This window comes from Kryptolebias marmoratus, linkage group LG19, assembly GCF_001649575.2.
Source record: "Kryptolebias marmoratus isolate JLee-2015 linkage group LG19, ASM164957v2, whole genome shotgun sequence".
NCBI lineage: Eukaryota > Metazoa > Chordata > Actinopteri > Cyprinodontiformes > Rivulidae > Kryptolebias > Kryptolebias marmoratus.
In genome coordinates, this window is record NC_051448.1 from 11,780,200 (window position 1) to 11,803,613 (window position 23,414).

The 23,414-nt window shown below is 39.4% G+C and overlaps 2 protein-coding genes across 6 annotated transcripts in view; both read left to right on the forward strand.

Annotated features, from left to right (window-relative positions):
• The window catches only part of si:ch211-278j3.3 (E3 ubiquitin-protein ligase RNF19A), a 22,746-nt gene extending 15,951 nt beyond the window's left edge, over positions 1-6,795 (forward strand). For 2 of the 3 annotated variants that reach the window (XM_017427231.3, XM_017427232.3), the window contains exons 6-10: positions 1,256-1,418; positions 1,795-1,909; positions 4,662-4,793; positions 4,928-5,198; positions 5,434-6,795. In XM_017427231.3, coding sequence (XP_017282720.1) covers positions 1,256-1,418; positions 1,795-1,909; positions 4,662-4,793; positions 4,928-5,198; positions 5,434-5,692 — 940 coding nt within the window. In that variant the 3' untranslated portion in view covers positions 5,693-6,795. The remainder of the gene's footprint in view (positions 1-1,255; positions 1,419-1,794; positions 1,910-4,661; positions 4,794-4,927; positions 5,199-5,433) is intronic. The other variant, XM_017427233.3, reaches the window with a different exon arrangement.
• A 1,526-nt stretch (positions 6,796-8,321) lies between these two features.
• Positions 8,322-23,414, forward strand: part of si:dkey-71h2.2 (low density lipoprotein receptor adapter protein 1) — a 44,917-nt gene continuing 29,824 nt past the window's right edge. The window contains exon 1 of one of the 3 annotated variants that reach the window (XM_025008371.2): positions 8,322-8,736. In XM_025008371.2, the coding sequence (XP_024864139.1) occupies positions 8,652-8,736 (85 nt within the window). In that variant the 5' untranslated portion in view covers positions 8,322-8,651. The remainder of the gene's footprint in view (positions 8,737-23,414) is intronic. The other 2 variants (XM_025008370.2, XM_017427369.3) reach the window with 2 other exon arrangements.

Genomic DNA, 23,414 nt, shown 5'->3' on the forward strand with positions numbered 1-23,414 from the left:
AAATGAAATAAACATTTGAAATATATGAGTTTGTATGTAATGTATGAATATAATATACAAGTTTCACTTTTTAAATGGAATTACTGAAATCAATCTACTTTTTCATGATATTCTAATTTTATGACCAGCACCTGTATATCTTGTTAGGAAGGCACATTGGTTTAAATGGTGATCTTTTCGTTAATTTCTGTTGACTTGTTATCAGTAACTCTCCTATTTGTGCCTCCATATTTCTACAGTTCAGAGTCTGATTTTTTAGGGTCACCGAGAGATTTTTATAAATGTGCTAGTTGTTTCTAATCTAAAAAAAGGCGGTGTGTCATCTGTGTTTGTGATTATTCCTGCGCAGAAACAACAATAGCTCCACTCTCCGCCTGCTCTTCCCCTTCTCCTCTCCCCTCACCCTTTATCTGTCTTTCTTACTGCAAATTACAGAGAGCGCTCCACAGAAGGGCAAAGCTTTTAGCATCGTGCAGCAAATCTACTGGTCTAGAGCAACAGAGCACTTTCATAATACCTCATTATATTTTCCTCCCACTAGGTCGTTCAAAGTGATGAAGTGACATTTGCTGTTGGAAAACAACAGCATAGTTTGAGAAACTGCATTGCCCTTCAGTGCTCTTTGTGCTCCTACAAGCTAAGCGTGGGTTTAATAAGACCAAAACAGCAGGAGCCAGTTAAACTGTTCTCCATTGCAGTTTGAATTACACCACTCGGCCACAAATGGATATCAAATTTTTCGAACATTTAGGCCAACGTTGGTGTTGACTCTTTGTGAACCAGACCTGTTTGGCTCTAAGCTCTACGTTGTCTCTAGGTGCGTGAGTGACAGCGTGAATGGTTGCTTGTCTCGTCTGTCTCCGTGCGGCCCTGTGATGGACTGGCGACCTGTCCAGGTGGTACCCCGCCTCTCACACAGTGGCTGCTGGAGACAGGCACCAGCTCCCCCATAACCCAGAAAGGAAAAAGTGGAAAATGGATGGATGGGTGGATGGTTGGCTGTAATTTAGAATTGAGTCTTGACGAGACAAAACCCCAAAATAATGGAAATTTCACTTGCTTTTCAGGTATTTAGTCAAAAATTAAGGTATAAAATACATTTTTTATGTAATGGCTCTAGATACCATTTTCATAAGGCTACCAAGAGGCTGTCATTGCCTTTGATCAGGAACTGCTGCTAATGTGACTAATAATAACTAGTATTACACGTAAACTCTTAACTTATCAAACCAGTTGTGTTTGCTGTGTGTCCCAGTCCCTCAGGATGTACCTTTTGGGGGAAGAAGCCATGGTCTCAAACCCGCAAAGTACTGTGGCAGGTGGGCATGCTGCTTGGAGCCCCCGTGGTCATCTCCCTCATTGCGGGCATCGCCATCCCAGTCATCATAGTGGGCATACCAATCTACATGGGCCGCAAGGTCAGTGACAGCAGCAACAGTCCGTACGGCTCATGTCACAGCATGTTGTTCATTAGAAACCCAGCTGGATGAACTTATATTACGTTAAGACAGCAAAGTGCATTTTTCTTTTGCTCCACCTAATACATATTAATGGCACTGTGTACTAAGCAATCTTAGTAAAACTAACCTGCAATTGTAATTAAAGGTGTGAATGGATTTGTTTGTGTGTTAGCGGCACTGTAATGGCTGGTTTTGCAGTCCGTCTACTTTCCCCCCTCCTGCATGCATAAAGGCATCTGTGGACGTGGATAAGTGATTGCACAGATGGAGAACAACAACAAGGAGCAAATTAAATTTCCATGAGGTAATTTGTTTTCCATTTATTGCCTTCCAGGTCCACGGCCGCTGTAAGAAAAACAGTATCTCAGGAAGTAAGCACTACTTGACTGTGGCAAGCGGGGTGATGATGTCAGTGTTCGTGTCGCCGGTCATAGCAGCTGTCACTGTCGGTAAGGAGAAAAATCCACTTCAAATGTTTCCGTCTGAGCACATTTATATATATATAAAACACAATCATAGTCTTTATATTGTCCTTAAGCAGATGGGGGCATCCACACGTACATGACGTGCTATTTAACATTTCACGTTACCAAAACTATCTATCTACTTTTAGCTGCTTGTCTGTATCATCAACACAAGTAAAGATAACCTGCACCCTTCAAATAGTTGAAGAGTTAACATTCTTTTAAGTTGTTGTCATAATTATGCTTTTTGGTATAGACATTTTTAGCGACATATATACTGTTTTTTTTAAGCAGACTTTATCCAGTTTCCTTTACTCTTAGACAGCTTTTTTTTAGATTTAGCAACTTAGCTTGATCTTCAGCCATTTATAAGAAAACAGCTTGTGTTTGTAACAGTTTGGAAAAGTTAAGGAAAATATCAAATACCTCAAAATGTAGCAAACATAATGAAATCACAAGGCAAAATAAGAACTTGTTTTTACTGAGTGTAAGAACAAAAACAGCCATGGTTGGTAAACTTTTTTTGTCAGGGCCCCCCTTGGACAAGAAAATTGTCCCCCCCAAGCACCAGAACAAAATGTTAACGATGCGTCAAGAACTGAAGAATAAGCATGTTTATTAAAAGAAATGTAACATTGTGACCTTTCTTTTCCGCTTTCTTTGAATAACTTGTTGCTCAATTTAAAAATATCAATTGAGCAACATAACACCCCCACCCACCCCTGCCGAAAACTTTGAGAACTACTGGTTTAAGCTAACCACAACAATGTAGTCGTTTCACCTAATGAGAACCGTGTGGGGTTTTGAAAAAGGTCAATAAATAGACAAAAGCTTTTTGGGCGATATTTGGGTAAGAAATGTAACATGTAAAAAATTCTAATGCTAAAAAAACCCACCACATCTTTTTGTTTTAATCTATAACTAAAAGAAGTGGCTTCACTGAATAGATTACTGTAACATTTAGTATTATTGTTCTACATATTAAGTTTGGCAGTTTGTAGAGACAGCGATTGTTATTGATTCATCTAACTTTTGGTAAAAATGATTAAATATATTTAAAAAAAAGCTTATTTCTAATCAAACGTCTATATAAACAGAAATTTTGTTTGCAGACTACATGCAGCTGAGAAAAAACTTTAGGGAAAAGCTATTTAAATGTTCACAACATTTCATCCCTTTATTTTTCTCTGTGTAAGCTGTTTTATTTCTTTCGCAACACATATTCCAAAGTAGAATTTTGTTGACTCATACTTATTTTGGTAACATTCAAGACTGACGGAAATTTTTGAGGTTTCAGTCTTGTTGTCTCTCTTGTGCTGTATTACAAAAACACAAATTCTGTCTCATTGTACCTAATCTCTAATTCTATCCTTGTGTATACTTTACTGTTTCTGAACCTTCATTTATCTTTACATTTCTTCTGTTTTTTTTTTGTTTTTTTTGCACTCACTGCTTAAACTTTTTTTTCCTTTCATATTTCAGGCACAAATGTTTCATTGTTTTGCTCTTTTTGTCAAAGAAGTACACACACAGTGTAACAAATCTGCTCATCCCTCTGTGTAAGCCGAGTGCTTGGTTGGCTCATTCTCCCACCCCGGTTTCACCCTGTCGCTGAGTCAATAACGACTCAGTGTTCTGGCTCTGCTAATAATGTCCCTTTGTTTGTTTGGCACTCTGTTTTGTGTTCCCAAATTCCTATCAGAGGACCGAGTTACGTAATTACACAGCACATCAAGGCTGCTGATCATCGCGCTGCAGGGTTTTCTGGAAGCATTTGTTGAGAAGGTTCTGAAAAAGAATGCACATAAATCAAAATAAAAATGTAACTTTTAATGTCTGGTCACTGACCTCAGTATCTGTTCTAATGAGACTGTATTTTGACAAAACAGTGCATCTCAATGTGTTTAATTGTTTTGTCGAAACTGTGTTATTTAATTTTTCTGATGCTGTGACTGTTGTTTGCATTTACCTGCATCCACTTGGAGTTTAAAGAGCCCAGGTCCTCTTTCAGAAAAGAATGGCGCCATCTTGTGGTAGTTATATGCTACTGTGGTTGTAGTACATTATGAAAAATCTTCATGGGGTCATATTTTTTTTTCAACCTTACACTTAGTGTTTTAATGTAAAATGCCTAACAGCAAAGTCATATATATATATTTTCCACCACAGAACCTATTGCTTCTCAGGTTTAGGTCTAAACATTTAATCCTTGAAACACACCTGCGTTTTTTCCTGCATACAACCTTTCACGAGGTTATGATGTTCAGTCTTTTTGGATTTGAATTTCCTCTGGGATCAGTAAAGTATATGTCTATCTATTTATCTATCAGTAATAGGAAAGGTTTACAATAAAGCATGTAAACCTATTACTGTGGATTGTTTATATGAAATTATAAACCAGATTTATACATACTTGTCTATTAAACATGTTGCAAACATGAAAACTGTTTCAATAAACATGTGTTTACCAATCAGTGGAAGCACTACTCTACATTTGCAGTCACCTCTGTCTTCTCTGGAAGTTCTACAGTCCATGAAAGTACAATACAGAGGATAAGGAAGATGGGAAAAAACAGCAAAATTGAGGTGTTTCATTTCAAAGTTGAGCATGAAGAGTCTACCCAAAGTTGCATCCTGCTGTGGTTCTTTACTATACTGAATATTTATTGAAGTTTTATGTTACAAGTTTGACTCCCCGAATCTCTTTATGTAATGAGATTTTCTTGTTGTCCTGTAGGTGTGGGCGTGCCGCTAATGCTGACTTATGTCTATGGGGTCGTGCCCATGTCGCTCTGTAGAAACGGCTGGTGTCGGCCGCAGAGTGAGCCCCCCGAAACACACAAAATACAGCTGGAAGACTTGGCCAACTGTGAGTACAGTCCCTCTGTGCTTTAGACGAAGGACGGCTATCACGTTACCCAACACTGATTTCATTGTCATATGGCTAAAACTTTTTCCCCCAAAATCCTGCCCGATCTGATTGAGTTTCAACTTCTCTTATAGATCTTCTATTCTCTCATGTAGTCAGTGATCACTGGACGGGTCAGAGCAACCCGACGGTCAGTGACACCAGTGTCCAGGAAGTCCGAGTCAGTGTACAGGAAGTGGGCGTCCTCCCGAGTACAAGCGCCATGCCCCCAGAGCTAGATAAGTACGTGGGAGTGGATGAAGCTACCAAACGCCATGGATACACCCAGCAGGACAGTCAGTCTGACTGCGAGGTTGTTGTTGTGCCTGACAGCGAGCTTGATGAAGCACAAGCAGTTAGTTTGAGGTAAGTCGTTCATATTTTCAAGGTATGTTATTTGACAAATCTTCATGCCCTTTGTTGCAGGACTCCTTGTTCTTCTGCACACTGATGCTTGTACTTCTCACCTCTAGTTGTGTATTTCGGGTCATATAATGATCTGGGGACCAGCCAGACTCCTGATTGTATTGTTTGACGATTAAGCTGCCCGTCACTGCGACTGTAAATCAATATAATTGTTTTTTACCCGTTCTCCCTGCAGAGAAAGAACCAACATTGAAGTTTGCGTGGAAATCGAAACTCACCCGAGAGGTGCCCGTCAGTCCAGTTTAAGTAGCGTCCTGTCCAGCCGAAGTCTGTCAGCAGAGTCTCTGGGACACTCCCAGGACTACCCGTGTGCCTCAGAGCCGGAAGAAAGACGAGGACGGAGAGAGGAGCCGAATGGAAGAGAGAAATCGGTAGGGAAAGCAGGGGGAAGCGAAGAGATGGTTTTTTCTGTCTTTGAAACTGTTGATGTATGAGGACTTGATTTAGTCAGATTTTATGGAAACAGACTAATTTCTAAAATGACCCTATCATTGGATGGACTCTAGAGTTCTCAGCCAAGGTCACCCCTTCTGCTTCAATGATGGGACCTTCCACCAGATGCCTTCGCCCTCCAATGTCTAAGGATTTTGTGGGTTCTCAGAGAGCCAATGAAAAAAAAGATGAATGTGTATGGATGAGCATGAGACTATAACATAAAAACTGTAAAGCAGACAGGAAAGACTAATAGCTGGCTAGTTCTGACTGTTTTTATCCTTTCTGAAACAAACTACCTTACTCCCTCCTCTGTTTTTAAATCTTTTTTTCATGTAACTGTCCTCTTTTAGTCACTTAACCTGCAGGAGACGTCCTCAAATACAAGCATGTTTTGTTTTATTGGGGACTGGGATTCCCCCCCAAAAAACGGTTTTGGTAATGAGTTAACATAGAAAGTTTCAAAAGCCATGATGCAGGACAGGAAATGAATATGGCCACAATTCACAGATGAATTGGCGAGCTTTAAACAGATGATGCATGTTGCACAATGTTCACTAAGTTGAATAGAGGGTCTTAGAAATACAAGGGATTATAAATTTAACCACAGATCCACGGTCTTCCATAGAAGCCATTTAGGCGCGGTAACATTTTCTGCAATGCTGTTGTCATGCAGCTTTCAGCCTTCAAGAGGTCGTTTTTTTTTTCACTGAAGAGAGGAAAATGCTTTTTCTAACGGAGGACTGCTTTGCAGGAACGCCTCAGTTACACCACAGTAATGCATATTCAAACACACACACTAACAGGTCCACGTGCACAGGAAGTCTGCGCAGCCGCAGCAGAGGTTTGCTGCCGGGAGCGTTACAACATAAACTTAAAGACTCTTTAAAGTCATGAAGAGCATCGGAATTACAACAGCAGCATGCCAGTGCAGGCTAAACATATCCCTTTTAGATGATTTGTGAGGACTTTATGACTATACGTGCACTTCTTCCTGAGTGTGAAATAAATGTAAAGGGAAACTTGACATGGGAACATATGCTGGGTTTTTGAAAATTAATTAAATAAAGATTTCACCATGAAGGAGAGATCTAGACTGAGTGTGTTCTTTCCTACGATTTTTTTTGTTTGGAGCTAAACTGCTCCATGTGGTGAAGTTAACCCTATATCTGTACATTCATTTGGCTACAGTCAAACATTTTTGCTTGTTTCCTCCGAATTTAAAGCAAAACCTTCTCGTGATCAGTTAACACTCTGTGTTTACTGCACTTTATTTGATGGTTAGGCTACCAACATTAGGCTACAGAGGCTAATAACGTAATTTCATTATTTATTAATTTTAACTTTTCAAATGCTCAGTTTGCTCATTAATCCAATACCAGTAGTACAGTTTTATAAGAAATCGCTGACATAGTGCTTTGGTTAAGACTGTATTGTGTCACTTCTGATGTGGGATTTTAGTTGCTCAAAAGGTATGGGGCCATCTTAATTTTATATTTTGGCTCATTCTATTCAAATTTTTTTTAATAAGTCAGAAGTCTAAACTGCTGGCAGGACACTTTAGCTCTATTATATGTTGCTTAACAACATGGTTTTACATTGTCATGCTGAAAAAACACGTTGTCTTCAGAGGAGCTCTTGTTTCTCTAAAATTAGATTATACTAAATCTCGTTTAGCTTTAATTGTCCTCTTTACAAATGTTTATGTTGCCAATGTCATGTGCACAAATGTACCCCGTATCACCACAGACAACAAACCACATAATCAATGTTCTTTATTATGGAGGATGGAGCAATGTCTAAAATTAATTTGAGTTTCTGACCAGCCAGCTCAGAGAACAGAATTATAGTAGAGACACAAAGCATGTACTTATTGTATATGCACTACCTAGCTAAGTACCTCCAGGGACATCTCTGTTCATAAAAAACAATAAATGGGTGAAAGAATGCATGACTCAAAACAATTTATAGTCTGAATTAATGCACGTGTGATGAATTATTGTAAACACCACAACTCAAATACTACTACTACTACTTTTACTACTACTACTACTACTACTACTACTACTACTACTACTACTAATAATAATAATAATAATAATAATAATAATAATAATGTTTTTTTTTTGCATAGCACATTTTTACCATGTATTCAAAGTATGTTACCAAAAGTCAAAACAGAAATTGACTGCAACAAACTGCAATCTGACTAAAATCTTGCATTCACATAGATGAATTATGTGTTTGAATATCTGAGCCAGAATTCCTAAATAATTAATGTTTTGAAATGTATTACAATTCCCTGGAAAAATTTCTAAAAAATTAAAAAAAAAATTCTTCAATTAATGTAGGAACAAGTTGTGATCACTGGGGGGCGCCAAAACACAAAAAGAAGGTTCAGCTTTGATTGTAGTTTGGATTGCAGTTAAACAAAATAGCATAAACTTTATTTTTGTGAAAATGCAGCTATTTATATATTTCTACACCATAGTGTGGGGATAAACAAGCAATTTGTGATAATGAACAAAGACAAGAAACCTGGCTAGTCACAAGGCAAAATAAAATAAAAAAATAAAAAATAAAATCAGCATTAAAAAGGTGGCTCATAAGGCTTTCCGCACTGAGTGAGTGTGTTGCATTAACACGGTGATAGGTGAGGTATTCTGGAGGAGGAAGGTGTTCAGCCTCTGAAGGTGAAGGACACGCCCTCAACTTTGGACTCGGCGCCTGGGCTCCGCGTGTCCGCCTCCAGCCGCTCGTGTCCCCGGCAGCACACGGAGCGCAGGAGGCAGACTCCCGGCTGGGAAAACTTGGGATCTGTTCTTCCTCTTCTTCTTTGTCTCTGTCGCGAAGCCGTCGTCGAGCGAGAGCGAAGCCCCCATCCGCGGCGGCATCGTCTCGGACCGAGGGAGAGGGGAGCGACAACAGCCCACCTGCCGGAGAGAGCGGACACACCTCGGGATGGATGCTCTGAAATCCGCCGGCAGAGCCATCATTAAGAGCCCCGGCGTCCCGCGGCACACCTGGGGAACCACGAAGCATGAAAGTGAGCCACGGGGTTCGGGGAGCTGGTTCCAAAAGAGACGTGCCAGTATAGAGCTAGTTTTTGTCCGTCTTAAAGAAAGAGCAGTAAATGTTTGTGTGTGTGCCTTGGTTTAAAATGGGTGAGCTGGAAACATCTGCCTTGTTGTGTGAAAGCTGAGTCAGCTCATTCAGGGGATGGTGTCATGACTTCTGCTTCACTTTTCAAAAATATTGTACTTTATTTACTAATATTTTCCCCGATTCAGATACACTGAGAACGTGTTCAAAAGCATTGTTCTCTGTGATATCTGCTTCAGCATAATTGCTCTAATTTTGTCTTCTTATGCTACTTTTGGCTTTTAGCTGCTGTTCTGCTACTTTTAGCTTTTTGCTGTCCTTTGTTACTCTTAGTTACCCCTTTGGAAGCTTTTAGCTCATGTTTAATGCTATTTTGTAGCTTTTAACTATCCTTTTGATGTTCTGTTGTTTTTGAAAAATTTAGATAAATGGTGTGGCCACATCAAATCAGATCAAATGAAATTTATTTATACAGCACATTTAAAATAAAACAAAACACATGGTTGACCAAACTGTCTTTAGAGGAATTGGGCTGTTAGAGTTCTGAAACTGCAGTTTTATCCATGCTTTTTTAGCTTTTACCTAGTCTTTTGTTACTTTTAGCTAACCTTTTGCTATGTTTAGCTTCTAGCCAGCCTTTTATGTTGGTGAGGCTTTTTTCCATTTGTGTTTATTGTTACTAGGCACATGTTTTTTTTTAAACATAGACCATTAAAGAAGCCTAAACATAACGGACCTGCCTTCTTCCGGGGAAGGAAATTGAAGTCACGAGATTCTGTTTTATGGGAGCTACTGTGTTGTATTTTTGGAACCAGAGTCTGTGCACTAGGGATGCAGGGCTTCAAGTCCCCCCTACTTCCCCCCACACACAATCAGTCACATGACTGTTTTGTTAAACCCTAAAAAAACTAATTACAGCTAAAAATTGTAGAAAAGTGAGTATTTGAACATACAGCAGCACGGTAACTATGTGAATCAGCAAGAGTCAACACCTGAAAACATTTATTTGAGATGCTTTTTTTTTAAATCAAGCACAGTGTCCCATTCGTTTATTTGGAGGGGAAGGACATTGTACTGGAACCAGCCTACGAGTTCGCTGGTCCCGTTCTGGTTTTAACTTCCGGGTACCTGTTGGATGTCTAGATTTTACGATTTGAAATTTTCCACTGTGGTTTGGCTGGGTATGTTGTCCTGCTTGCTTGTTTTGTTTTGTTTTACCACAACATCTTCTGGTCACCTAAAGGTAGCATCCAACTGTCCAAAAAATAGTTGTGAGTCTTACACGCAAAGACCCCATTACAAGCTGGAGCTTTAAAGTCAAACACCAACTTTTTTGGAAGGCAGCTAGAAGTGGATCCACTGGCGCAGTTTGGTCAAGTGGTTTGGAAAACACCAACTTACTAAGTATTAGCAGGAACAAATCATCCCAAATCACAAGTTAATTTTGTTTGTTACTCTAAAACTTGACAGACAAGTGTTTTAGACAAAAAACCTAAGCAGTCTTATTAATTCTGACATTACCTCTCTGCTGTGTGGAGCACAGCAGACCCTGAGAGGAGGACCAGGGAACAAACCTCACACCATCAGTGACAGACTGCCTCGCTGCCTGCAGCCCTTCTGTCTCACCAACGTGTCAAACGTTGTCTTGAATGTTCTCTCCTTGCAGATATGTTGGCTGTTTGCTTCTTAACGCTAACATGCTGATTATGCCTCATCTAAAATTCCTGCTTTGTGAATAATCCAGCGCTCATGCCAGCTTTCATTAAACACGACTGCTTAATTGCACCACCACAAAGATATACTCAATGTCTCTGGGTTTTGTAGGAAATCATTGAATTTTTAAGCATAGATCTGCTGTATTTTTAAAAAAAAACGAATATGATTAGCATTCAAAGTATTTCTGATAGTTTCAGGTGTGTTTTCAACCCAAGTAAAATAACACTAAAACTATGCTGACTTTGTGATGACAAAAGGCATCAACTTCTCAAAAGACACGCCGTTCACAGGAGAGTCTGTGTCGTGCTTCTTTTCTTCTTTTATTTATGTCCGTGTCAGAAAGACGGGGGATGAAAAAAAGTCAGATTGACAGCATCAAAGCGGAAGCCATCTGGATTTCAGCACCTGATGACAGAAGCAGTTTGTGTCTCTGAGCCACAGGAGGAATCAGGCTGGGGAAAATATGCACACACGCCAGGTCGCAGACTGGAAGGGCGACTGCTGGCGTCCTGAAGCTACTTAGCAGGCAATTTGCTGAGGGGACAGTGACTGTATGCCAACATGCTGCGGTGCGTCAGAGCTGCCTGTCAGAATGCAAATAAGGTGACGCCGCATCTGCTAGACACAGCCACATAAATTAGGTGTGATTAATGTTTTGGAAAAGGATCAATAATTTGTGTCTTTCCGGCTGACACAGAAAAAAAGCTAACAAAACCTGTATGTTAAGTCGCTGAACTTAAATACTGTACAAAAACAGTAACAGGCCATTATTTGTGCAACAGTTTTATATATTTATGTCATTTTCAGGTTGGGACAGGGTCGTGTTTACCTCTGTGAAGCACCCCTTCTTCTTTTAACAACAGTCCGTAAACATCTAGGAACTGAGGAGGTCTTGGAGGGGAATCTTGTCTGATGCATGATTCCAGCTGTTCAACAGTTCTCGGTCATCTTTGCTGGATTTCTTGTTTCATGATGTGTCAAATGTTTTCAGCTGGTGAGAGGTCTGGACTGCAGGCAGGACAGTTCAGCATCAAAACTCTTCTAGAACAAAGCCATGCTGCTGTATGAGCTTTAGCATCATCTTGCTGAAATATGCAAGGCCTTTTCTGAAAAAGACGTCATCTTAATGGGATCATATGTTGTTCTAAAGCTTTTATATACTTTTTTGCATTGATGGTGCCTTTTCAAGTGTGCATGTAACCCATCGCATAGGCCAGGGGTCTCCAATCCTGGTCCTCGAGGGCCACTATCCTGCATGTGTTACTTGTTTTCCTGCTCCAACACACCTGATTCTGTGGTTAAATCACCTCCTCATGTTCTGCAGAAGCCTGTTAATCACCCATTGATTCAAATCAGGTGTGTTGGAGCAGAGAAACAAGTAAAACATGCAGGATAGTGGCCCTCGAGGACCAGGATTGGAGACCACTGGCATAGACACTAATGCACCTGCATGCCATCAGAGAGGCAGGTTTTTGAACTGTGCGCTGATAAGAGGCTGGACGGTCCCTCTCCTCTTTAGTACGGAGGACGTGGCATCTGTTGTTTTGAAAAGGAATTTCAAATTTCGATTCATCTGATCACAGATGAATCAGCCCAGGGAAGACTACAGAATTTCTGGATGATGTTCACATCTGCCTTCTTCTTTGACAGATAGAGCTTTAACCTGCATTTGTGGATGATGTGGCAAACTGTGCTTACAGACAATGATTTGTCTGAGCCCATGCAGTGATGTCCAGAACAGAATCAGGCCTGTTTTTAATGGAGTGCCGCCCGTGGGCTCGAAGAACGTAGGCATCCAATATTGACTTTCGGTCTTGTCCTTTGAGCGCAGAGCTTTCTTTTGATGGTATTACAAACTGTTGATGATGGGATATTACACTACAAGATTATAGAAGGAAAAAAAAGCAGAAAGATGATATTTTTCTGCTGCTAGATGAATTAAATTTGATCTTAATGTCACTGTAAGCTGGGCTTCATCTCTTCAGAGAAAATCTGACATATGCTGCAGCAGTGTCTTGCTGCCCCTTGAGGCTCTCTGGTGTGTGCTGAGGTCAGAGCCAGTGTCAGGATGGACAAGGACATTGTATGTACTTGGAGTACAAGCCATCCCTTTGGATCATGTCAAACTAAAGCAGTGCGGCAGTTTCCTGAGTTTCAGTCAGACGCTTTTGCCCTCGAGATCAAGTATTGTTCTGTTTTGCAGTCAGTTTCAATCTAAATCTTTCAGTTTTGGAACGCAGACTGATGTTAATCCAATCAGACTTTGTCCTTCTGTTTTTTCGCCCCCTTTCTTTGTAATCTACGATGAAGTCTTTGTTTCATGTCGTGCTTTTGTTGCAACGTGTGCAATCGTTATGAAAGAAGAAAATGGAAAAAAGGTATTCTATCACCTTTTTTATCAACTTAAAAAGCAGAGAATAACATTTTTATTGCGCTGCTTTGCAGCTTAGATCAAAGCTTGACGTGAAGTCGGTGGACCCACAGTACATTGGCTTGAACTGTTTGAGAACTCTGTCACTGAACACAGCCTGCAGTCGTAGGTGGCTTGTGACAGTGGTTGTGAATGAATGACGTGCAGGCAGCACCAGTGTCACTTACCACTGCTCTCGAGGAGCAATTATCCATCCTCAGCTCGTTAGGACTCAAAAACCAATGAGTCAGGGAGTCTGGTGACATCCTGACATGATGTGTGAGTGCTGCTGCTGTCAAAGGGCCTTTTAATTATGGTAAAGGATATATTTAAAGATCAAGCCAGACAAACAAATAATTAGGAGAACTCCCTGTTTTTTATTTAACCAAATATGTCACATCATGTTGTATTCATATTTATTTATTTATTTATTTTTCTTCTTAAAAGAACACCAGGTTGGAAAAGAAAAAAGAAAGGACACGTTCCACAGCAGGGGTATTATGGGAAACATAGACTCAGTTTAAGAGGGTATTTCAGCGGTGTTCAAGGGGGAGAGGGAGATCTCGCATCTTTTGAGATCGCTGTGGGGACTTTACCTGCAATCAGTCACTCTTGAATAGTCTATAATAACATGGCAATTTACACGGAGTTTATTGAGCTGGTCTGAGCTCCATCAGTTTGTGGAGCTCAGACTAGCAATCTACAAATTTATATATATATATATATATATATATATATATATAAAATGCCTCAAACTTTACTGGCAGTTTTATTTTTTAAATGCTCACATTTTTTCTCGTTTGTTGTCTGGCAAGAGACAGTTCCTGTTTCAGGCATACATTTCAATGAGAGTTGTGCATCAAAAAATAACTATTTAAACTCTGCACTGTAGCTGCAAGCACTAATGCAGTACAACAGCCAGCCGGGGCAGATTAACATGCCTTCATTACGTATCTTTGCCGCTTATCGGCTTCATAAACCCTGGGCTTTACTGTCGCTTCGTTCCTCTTTGTTTCAGAGGCTGACATAATAAATCTGTTGTTTCCTTGAGCTAACTTTAAAGCTGAAAACTTCTCATTTCCATTATGTTTGTCTCAGGTAACTTCTATCAGGGATAAAATAAGAAACCCCTTTATTTTTTTTTGTGTTGCACTTACCAAGCTCCATATGCATACACACTGCTAAGAACAATCTGTATTAAATTTACTGTGATTTAATTCTGCAGGTTTACCGCCATTGCCTTCATAATTCATACTGACACGCTCATCAATCTCACCGGGCTGTGGATAGATGCGATGATAAAGGGTTTCTAATGAGTTTTCATGGAGCAGACTTTGAGGAAGGCAACTTGTGTAATAGATTTCTCATTTCAAAGATCACCGGATGCAGACATTGTGTGATATCGATTGCTTGAGCTGGGCTGATTAACTTAAGCAATTTAAAACTCTTGCGTTTCCACCAGAGCCTTTTTGAAGTCATGATTCTGGAAGCTCACCATGGTTACAAGATAATAAGAAAATGGCTTTATTTTGAGTTTCAGCTTGACAAGCATGCTTTATTAACACCCCAAGATAGTGTATTTTTTGGTTTTCCACTCAACAGATACAAACATCGAGGATTATTTTCTGAAAGACGTAAAGTAAAACAGGATTTAGTGTGAGAGTGTGACCTTTTGACTCTTTCCACTTCAGAGGAAAACTGCAGTCCACGAACTAAATTTGCCCAACAATCTTATTAGCAGGATTATCGTCAAATGCAGAGGCACTTCACTGACAGCTCTAAGCAGCCGTTATTTTAGACTTGTTTGTGCCAGACTTATTTTTTTCCACTTGGTTTCACGTGCAAACAGACAAATGTTAAAAGGCTTTTTGTTGTCATCGGAGCTCCTACTATCAAACAGTACCAGGTGGGACTAATTCCTGTTTAATCCATGCATGTAGTGAAGCTTTAGGAATAGTGGTGCTTGTCCATTTCTGTGCCCTCTCCGTTTGTTCTGGCTGAAGTGTCTTATGTTCACATTCTGTCGCATAAAGACACTCTGTGCTTGTCATTTCGGCTCAAACTGAACTCTATGGAGACGATAAACTGGATGCTAGAGGTCGACTGATTAGTTTTTCTATGACTGATGCTGATCTTTAAAAATCAAGGCAGCTGATGACCAATGTGCCACACAGATTTTTCTTATGTTTTATTTTTTTAGATTTTGGTGAATATGTCTCATTTACATAATATAACATAAGTTGTCTAACTTAATAAAACCCTCAGAATACACTGCACACTTAAAAATAATATATAGAGTATACTGTTGCTGCATAGATCTTCATTTTCCTTCATGGTAATTGATTAGGTACAAGCAAGATCAACTACAAATCTTTTGTTTTTTAAAGTGGAAAATATCGTCCAGTTAAACTCATTCGGCCAATTAATTGGTCTATTATGCTCAAATAAATGAGGTTGGTCCCTCTTGTTTGGAATATTTTGTCTAAGAATTGAACAATTTATTATAAATATAATCTGTTAGAGATACATTTCTGCTGGAAGTGACCCAGCTGAACTGAAAGGTTTCCAAATACCTCGAGAATTCTATATAAATAATTGTGCAAAATCGATGAAGGCATAAAGATTTCTAAAATAGCGTTCACTTCAACTACAGGGACATTTTTGAGACTGTAGCTGTTTAAGACGGCAGCGATCCGCTTTAGTCTCCGTTCCACTCGGACAAGCCTTTAGCTCATCAAACCGGTCAGAATTAAACTCTGTTCCTCCAAGCTGAGCTCCTTCAGAGTGCTAATCTGAAATTGTACTTTGTTTTTAGACATTATGCATGGCCAAATGATGTTGGTAAAGCAGACCATTGTTTCTGGTTTGTCGAGGCAGATGTGAAAAGTTGGACTGAGTTGCCAAGTGCTTCATCACACTAAGTGCTCCTCCTGTGTTTCAGGTGTCGCTTAGAAAGGTCTCCAGCTTTTTCTTACCACAGGTCCCAATTAAAGCCATGTTAGAGCTCATTTGTCACTTTCCTCAAATATTACCTCTTTATTACTCCCTTAAAAATCCCAGAGTCCTCTTAGTTTCTCCTTGTATGTTAAAGATAACAAGACGTAGCTGGAGATTCACTGAACAGAGGGTTTAATGTCAGAAGAAAGGAGACAGCATAAAGACAGTGGAAAGAAGGGGTTTGTGAAAGATCTAAAATTGAAGAAGGTATGTGTGTCTGTGTGTGTGCTGTCGTGGCAGGACTTTCTCATCAGCAACTTAAATTCTCTTTCTTTTTTATAAACAAGATTAATGCAAAAGCTGCTTATAAGCTTCAAATCAACACAATCTTGTGTCGTTTTTTGTCGCCTACCGCCTTGCATGGGAAAGTTTTAAACAAAGATCTGACATCATTGGTTGGCACTAAGAGTATGCGTTGGGGATGTCTCTCAGCTACTACCACACCAAATGTTTGGTCACTATCTACATAACTGACTGAGCCATCATTATTTTTGTGTCTGCTAAGGTCAATTAGCTGTGGTGACCACCTTGAGTCGGGTGGACTTTAAAAGCTAATCAGATGTAGATGTTCATCCAAGAAATCCTTTTGCAAAATCTATCAAAGTCTGTTCAGCGGTTCATGAGACTTTTTGCTAACAGACAAACACGCACATGCAGAAACATTGAATTAAATACCTGCCTTGGTGGCGAGTAAGAACGACAAAACTCTTTTGTTTTGTTGATATTTGGATTCTCTCTTATGTTGTATGCTGTGGCTTTTAAACAAAAACACCCTGGTGGGTGTATTCTTTTACTGTTCCGGTCTCCAAATATTGATTTTTAAAAGCTGAGCTTCATGTTATTAAAAATGGCTCCACATCATATTTCATATTGATTTTCTTTCTAAGGCACTGGAGAATAGTGTTTTTAAAAGTGTAACATTTTCTTGTGCCTCAGAATACGTATGCGTTATAAATGGCTGGAGTTGGTAACTCATTTTTTTTTTTTTAAAGAGAAAACCTAATTTTTGTCAGAACCTGAAACATACAAACTTGATCATAATATAGTTGTCTGCAGCCCATTTGGATTGTTTTTTAGCACTAACTTGTTTCCCTAGCCTGAAGTGAAGTGAATTATGCAACACAGAGAAACTGAGAGATCCTATCATGGGAGAGGTGCCTGCTCAGTCGACTGCAGTAACACACACACACATGCACACACTCCACACACAACCCAGCTTCCTGTGTCGAGTGAGGACCTAACATTTGAGGGCTCTGTCTTTTTGATGTCCATGGCAGCTGTCTGTGAAGCGGGCCGAGCCGTCACTCCGCTTTAATGAGCATGTTACTCTCCTGCGATGTGTACTGTGTGTGTGTGTGTGAGAGTGAGAGAGAAATATGAAACAGTGCAGATGGCTTTTGCATGTGTGTGCATATAGGTATGTGCAGGTGCGTGCATGCATGCGTGGTCTGAACCTTCTCTCCCGTAGAGACAAATGCAATTTCCATGTTCCGTACCTCTGAAAAATTCAGCTCCCCGCACCATTTTGGACACATGATGTCCTTATCTGGGCTCAGCACGAAAAGCAAAAGAATCCACTCCTAAAAATAAACGTAGATCCTCACACGGAGAGTGGGAGATCTCTGCACCTCAGTGCTAAGCGGAGCTCCACTGTGCATATCGATGCAGCTGAAACAAAGCACAGAAAATCTCACCTGAAACTTTCACATAAATGATCCTTGACGGACTAATTAAAGGAGTAGTTCAAATCTTTTGAAGTGGAAAAATTATGAACAATTAATGGCTTACCTGTGGTGAACAGCTCTTTAAACAACCTCAGTGCGAAGAAGTAGAGTTTAAATCTCACTGGACTGACACCGCTAACGGCTTGTCCTAGCAGGACCAAGGCCAAAGTGGATTGCTGTCGTCTTAAAGAAACAACTCAATCTCAAAGATTTCCCAGTGGTTTGTGTGAATGCTACTGTATTTTAGATACCATTACACAACCATTAGTTCCACATTCATTAGAGCTCCACTGGAGCTTCAGTTTCACACTAGTTATTCTGGCAGAAATATGATATCCATGCAGGAAGTGCTACAGCAAGCCGATGCTGCTGCTATTCGCACTTGCAGAAAACTGTAGGATTCCAGATGTAAAATGTAAATTTGATGGTGGACTAAAGGTTCATATAAATAGGTTTTATGTAGAATTTTTAAGATTGGAGTTGTTTAAAAATAGCTGCAATCCACTTTGGTCCCGGACCTGCTCAGATTAACCATTAGCTCGTCAATCGGATCAGAGCTAAACTCTGCTTCTTCAAATTGAGATTGTTCAAACCCAGTTAAGAAAAGTGGGATATGGTAGGTAAATCAGCTTCCACCTGATTTGAACAATTGTAAAATCTTAATGAACATATTTTTTTTATAAATTATGACTTGAATAATTTTTACACACCTGTTTCCTACCCTTCTAATTTCTTGATAAGATTAGTTTTTCATTCTTTTTCTTCCCATTTTATCAGGTTGAGATCAATTTATTTACTACCTTTTTTAAACTTTTTTTTTTTTAAATCTGTAGTCCAAGCACTCACATTGATTATTTCTTCACCTTGGTACTCCAGAGACGGGATGCCCGAGAAGCTGACTAACATCCATCACACAACTGAAAGGGTCCGAAATGCTTTACTGCATTAGGGAGGCCTTCCTTTGGGATGCTCTCGTATATTAAAGTGTTTCAGTGTTCAGCTCTTCAAAGTGCCTCTTTTTGTGCAATTATTGATGGCAAAGTTTCTAAGTCCTCAGACGCAGTTTTGTTACCCAACAACAAGCAGGGTTCACAGCCTTATCCATGAACAGAAAGCAAAAATACAAAATTTAAACAGAATATATTTAAACTGTTGATATTTGGTGTTGAAATGCAGCAAAAGATCTGGTGGGAAAATCTGTGTCAGCATAAAGACAAACGGGCCTCTTTTGAATTGTTAATGAAAACAATGCTTGCTTGGTGCTGAGTGATGTGAGAATAAATAGCTTTGAGGAAATGTCTAATATAAGTGTTAGTGTTATTAATGTATTGGTATAGTTATGGGGATGTTTACACTCTCCCTGGTGATCTGTTATGCACCTCATATTACGTTTATAGTAATCCCTCTTATCATACTTTACATTTTATAGTTTTATTGTCTCCTCTCTCATGTAGTCGTATTTTACTTTTTATTCATCATGCAAAAAAAAAAAATGTAAACAAGTCAGGATTCAATATTATTCAAGTTAATGTGTAGATATTAACCTCCAAACGTTGGAGCTACTGTATATGGGAGTCTAAAAGTCATAACAAACTCCAGCCCAGCTGTCATATACAGACAAAAAGTGGCCATTGAGTTGTACCATACAAATGATTCAAGGCATTTTTAATGAACACTTAGTGAGGGAGTTACTGCTGTACTTTATGACCTCTAATCAAAGACAAACTGTAGCTGTCAGGTGATTGTAAACAGCCTGCATGCCTAATGCTACTTTTGTTGGCTCTCTTTTACCACATACTTTGATTTATTATTCCATAGTGAAGTGTATAAGTATGCATTTGTATGGCCTTATTAAAGCTCCTTAAATGAAGTCTGTAGCGGCTAAATCCTATATTTTGCGCTACTGGTTGCTGTTCTTCCTGGTGGGTCTTGTTTGTACGTGCGCTTAATTAAACTTGCCATGCAGATCTTCCTTGTCGGCTTATAAATCGTAAAGCCATTTATTTTCTTTAAAGCATCCATTCATCTTGTCCTTTTCCATCAACACAAAATGTCCACATGAACTCGCATATTAAGCACAGTAGAAAACTGTTTGCCTCTTACCATTAGCAACACCTGAGTAGAAACACACCTGACCTTAAATACCCCATCCCAGCAATACATCAATGAAATACACCCCCTAGTGGAGAAAAACAAACAAGAAACAGATAAATGGCTCCTACAAAGTCCGAGGACATGAGTCTTTATTCCTAAACAGAGTGACGGATCATTTTTCAATCCTTTCCAGCATTACCTAAATGGTGACTGAACTTAGAGGATTTTTTTTCTGATCAGAAAGCTTCTCAGTTAAATTTCCACCACCGAAATTGTTTGAGTGCAACAGCATTGATAAATATTATCTGCGGGAAATGGACAAATATTCAAGTATATATAATTTTTTTTTTATCTTTGGTTTGCTGACTAACAGACTACATTTAAGAGTTTTGACATTTAAATTTGAAAAAAAAAAAGCTCATGATTGAAAGCTTTTAGTTTGTAGAAGCTATATGCTACCACCACCCCCTGAACAGCCCTAAAATATCTTCTCCAACTGTGTCTGTGTTTCTCACAATGCCCCTACTGTGCAACATTTTTCTTTTCCCATCTGGTGTTCTCTTTTAGAAAGAGGTGGTACATGGTCTCCTTTACCTCTCTTGCTTATTGAACAACCACCTCTCAGCACAAACTTGTGGCCTACTGTACTCTCTTGTTAGTAAGCAATAAGCTGCAGTTGTAGAGGTTTCATGTCAGGTTGGCGTCTGTCTTCTGAGTCAAGTTCAACTGTTTTGCTTGCATATGAAACCTATATTTGAAACGCATATCAGTGTGCAGTGGAGTTATTTAGTCGTACAGATGAAAGAGGCGCTCACTCTCTTTCTGGCAACTTGTAAGGTACCAAACTCAGATATGTCACCACCAGGCAGGAAAATGGCAAAACCCTGTCATTTCACTTGTTTCATCTTTGATCATGAAATGTCTTGCTGTGCTTTTGAACACATCTTACCATGATTGCATTTTAGTTGTACAGGTCTCAACATGAAACAACTAGAGAATAATGAGGAGGTGCATGTATTAATATGTCTGTCATGCAAATAGTTTCCATTTTCCACAGAATGCACTGTGGTGCGTTGTACTGTTAATATCAAGGTTAGCATCCTGGTAACTTTCCCTATAACACCGAGTCCCTGAAGTTGGTTGATGATGAGACGAAAGACAGAATGAACTGGATGAATTCTGACATGTAGAGGAATAAACTGGTTGCACAAATTCAGTCAAATGGAGCAAAGGTCATTGGTCTGGTCAGTCCAATGAACATCGATCTAGAAGGTTTGGATGTCTTTCTGCAAACCTGCTGTGTTTCCTTTAGAGAGAACTTTCTCCAAGTGTTTTAAACAGACATGCTAATTCAGGTCTGTAGAGTCTAAAGGGGTTAGACTCTTAGGGTTTTGATATTTTCTCTGAGTTCTGCGCAGTCTGACCTCTGGGTGAACTTAACTGGGATGTCCCCCTCACGTAAAGACTGGCATCGATCTGGAAGGTTTTTCCTTTTCTGAGCAGTCTTCCTCACTGCAGAAAGATGATGTTCAAAGTCTTTGGAGGTGGCCCTGGAATTTTTTACAAATTTGCTTTCCTTTGACCACTGTTGATGTTGTTCTCTTTGGCATTGTGCCTGAATAACTCAGAGCAGCAAACTGTAAAAAAAAAAAAAAGAAAGATTTTTTTAGACACTTGCTGATTTGGTTTTTGATTAGCATCCCTTGGCTACTATACTCTTTATTCCTATGAAAGCAATAAAAATGAATTTATGCTGTTTCCACATGTTGCCGCTAATAACATGGTATAATGTGTCATATTTTCAATCATCTAATTCTAACACCTTAAAACCAGATGTATTTTTAGAACCTGGCACAAAAACCATGGGAATGATTAAAAACTGTTTTTTTTTTACCTCAACTGTATACTTTAAGCTGCTGATTGCTTCTGAAAGTGGCACAGCAGGCTGGAAACGGAGTGACATATTATCACCAATTGAAATTCTTGTAACCAGCGAATTCCATCAGGAACAAAACTCCTTACTAATACACCCAGCAGACACAGAATTAGCATTCTTTGGAGTTGTTTTGTGTGCCCCTCTGCTTTTGTCATCACCAGATCCTATCTTTCTTTTTTAGTGATGGGCAGGAAGTGCATAGTAAAGTTTTAAGAGCCTTTCTGTAGCCCTTTGATGCTTGTAAACCAGTTAATACTGTAAAAGTGGACAACAATTAAATCCGCAGCTCTTAAAACTAGAACAATGTTCATAAAGACATTAACTCTCTGAGAGTAAATGGGTGATATTGCTTTTTTTTACGAGCAACCCTATATCCTGGAATTAAAGCTGTTAAATAAACATCTGATAAAGATCATTGTCTGCTCATCCGCCTCAGTTGTCCTGCACAACATAAAACTAACCACAAACCAACTGATCACATCCGCAGAGTAAATATTAGAGCAAATTTCACACCGGGATGCCAACTATAAATAGAGTGCAGGAAATCATCCAGGACCAACGTCTCCGCAGGCTTTTAATTTGAAGCATGTAATGACACGCGGCTGCAAAACAACCTCGCTGTCCCTCCCGTTTTATTCTCTGGACACCTCTGAGGACCAAACCTGCTACTTAAGTAGGAAAAGACGAGACTGTTTTACTGCTGTTTGTGCAAACATCAGTGTGATCCTTTTTAATTAATGATTCCCAGAGTCACTGGAGGACGGCTTGCGATGAGAGAGTCGAGGGTTGTGTTTTGCATTAAAAAAAAAACTGCAGTGGAAGGCAATTAGAAGTCAAGACAATTTGCTTATTTATGCCATGAGGTAGGTGTCAAAAATACTGGTCTCATATGACTTTAAAACGTGTCTTCATAAAACAACAGCCTTAGATTAAACAAACACGATATATTGTTAGCGATATCCTAATGTGCAGATGTTCTCTTGTTTTGTTTCTCATTATGAAGCCATAAAATTAAGTCACATTTTGACAGGTTTTCCACTTTTGTCTCTCCTATACAGCCTGTTTTCACCAGCTTCTGGCTTGCATTAGCTGTATTAGCTCATGCATTTACAGTCCACTGAGAATAACTCCCGTCATCATTATGATCAGCAGCAGGTTTGACGTTTGAAGTGAAAGCCTTTAACAAGCGTTACACCGAAAAGGAAATTCTACTTGAAGAGCCACATTTGAACCGATTCATTAAAGGTACCTCCAGGGAATTTTTTTTTTTTTTTTTAAATTGAATTATTTTACTCCAAAGACCTTTTGTACTCATACATGATATCTGCGTCAAGCAGCTTGGAGAATAATGCGAAATGAAATTTGTATTTCTTAAGTAGACAAAACCAAATGAAATCTCTTTGCTTGTAATTTATGTTGCTGATGTTTTGTCTTTTTTTTTCTGACAGTTTTGTGAGCAAATCAAAACAAGCTTTTCTCACAGGCAATCTGAATCAATGTGACCTGAATGCGGTGTCTAGATTTTTGCAGCTTTCTTTCTTTTTTTTAAATTCTTCTTTTTAAAGAAGGACCTCTGCCTTTCCACCACTTATTTCAAGTTTAATGACAGTTTTTTCAGACAGAAACATGGTTGCGCCATGGGATCTCCAGTGTCTCCGATTGTGGCTAACCTCTACATGGAGGAAGTGGAGCAGAGAGCCCTGAACTCCTTTGAGGGAGCTACACCAAGCCATTGGTTCAGATAT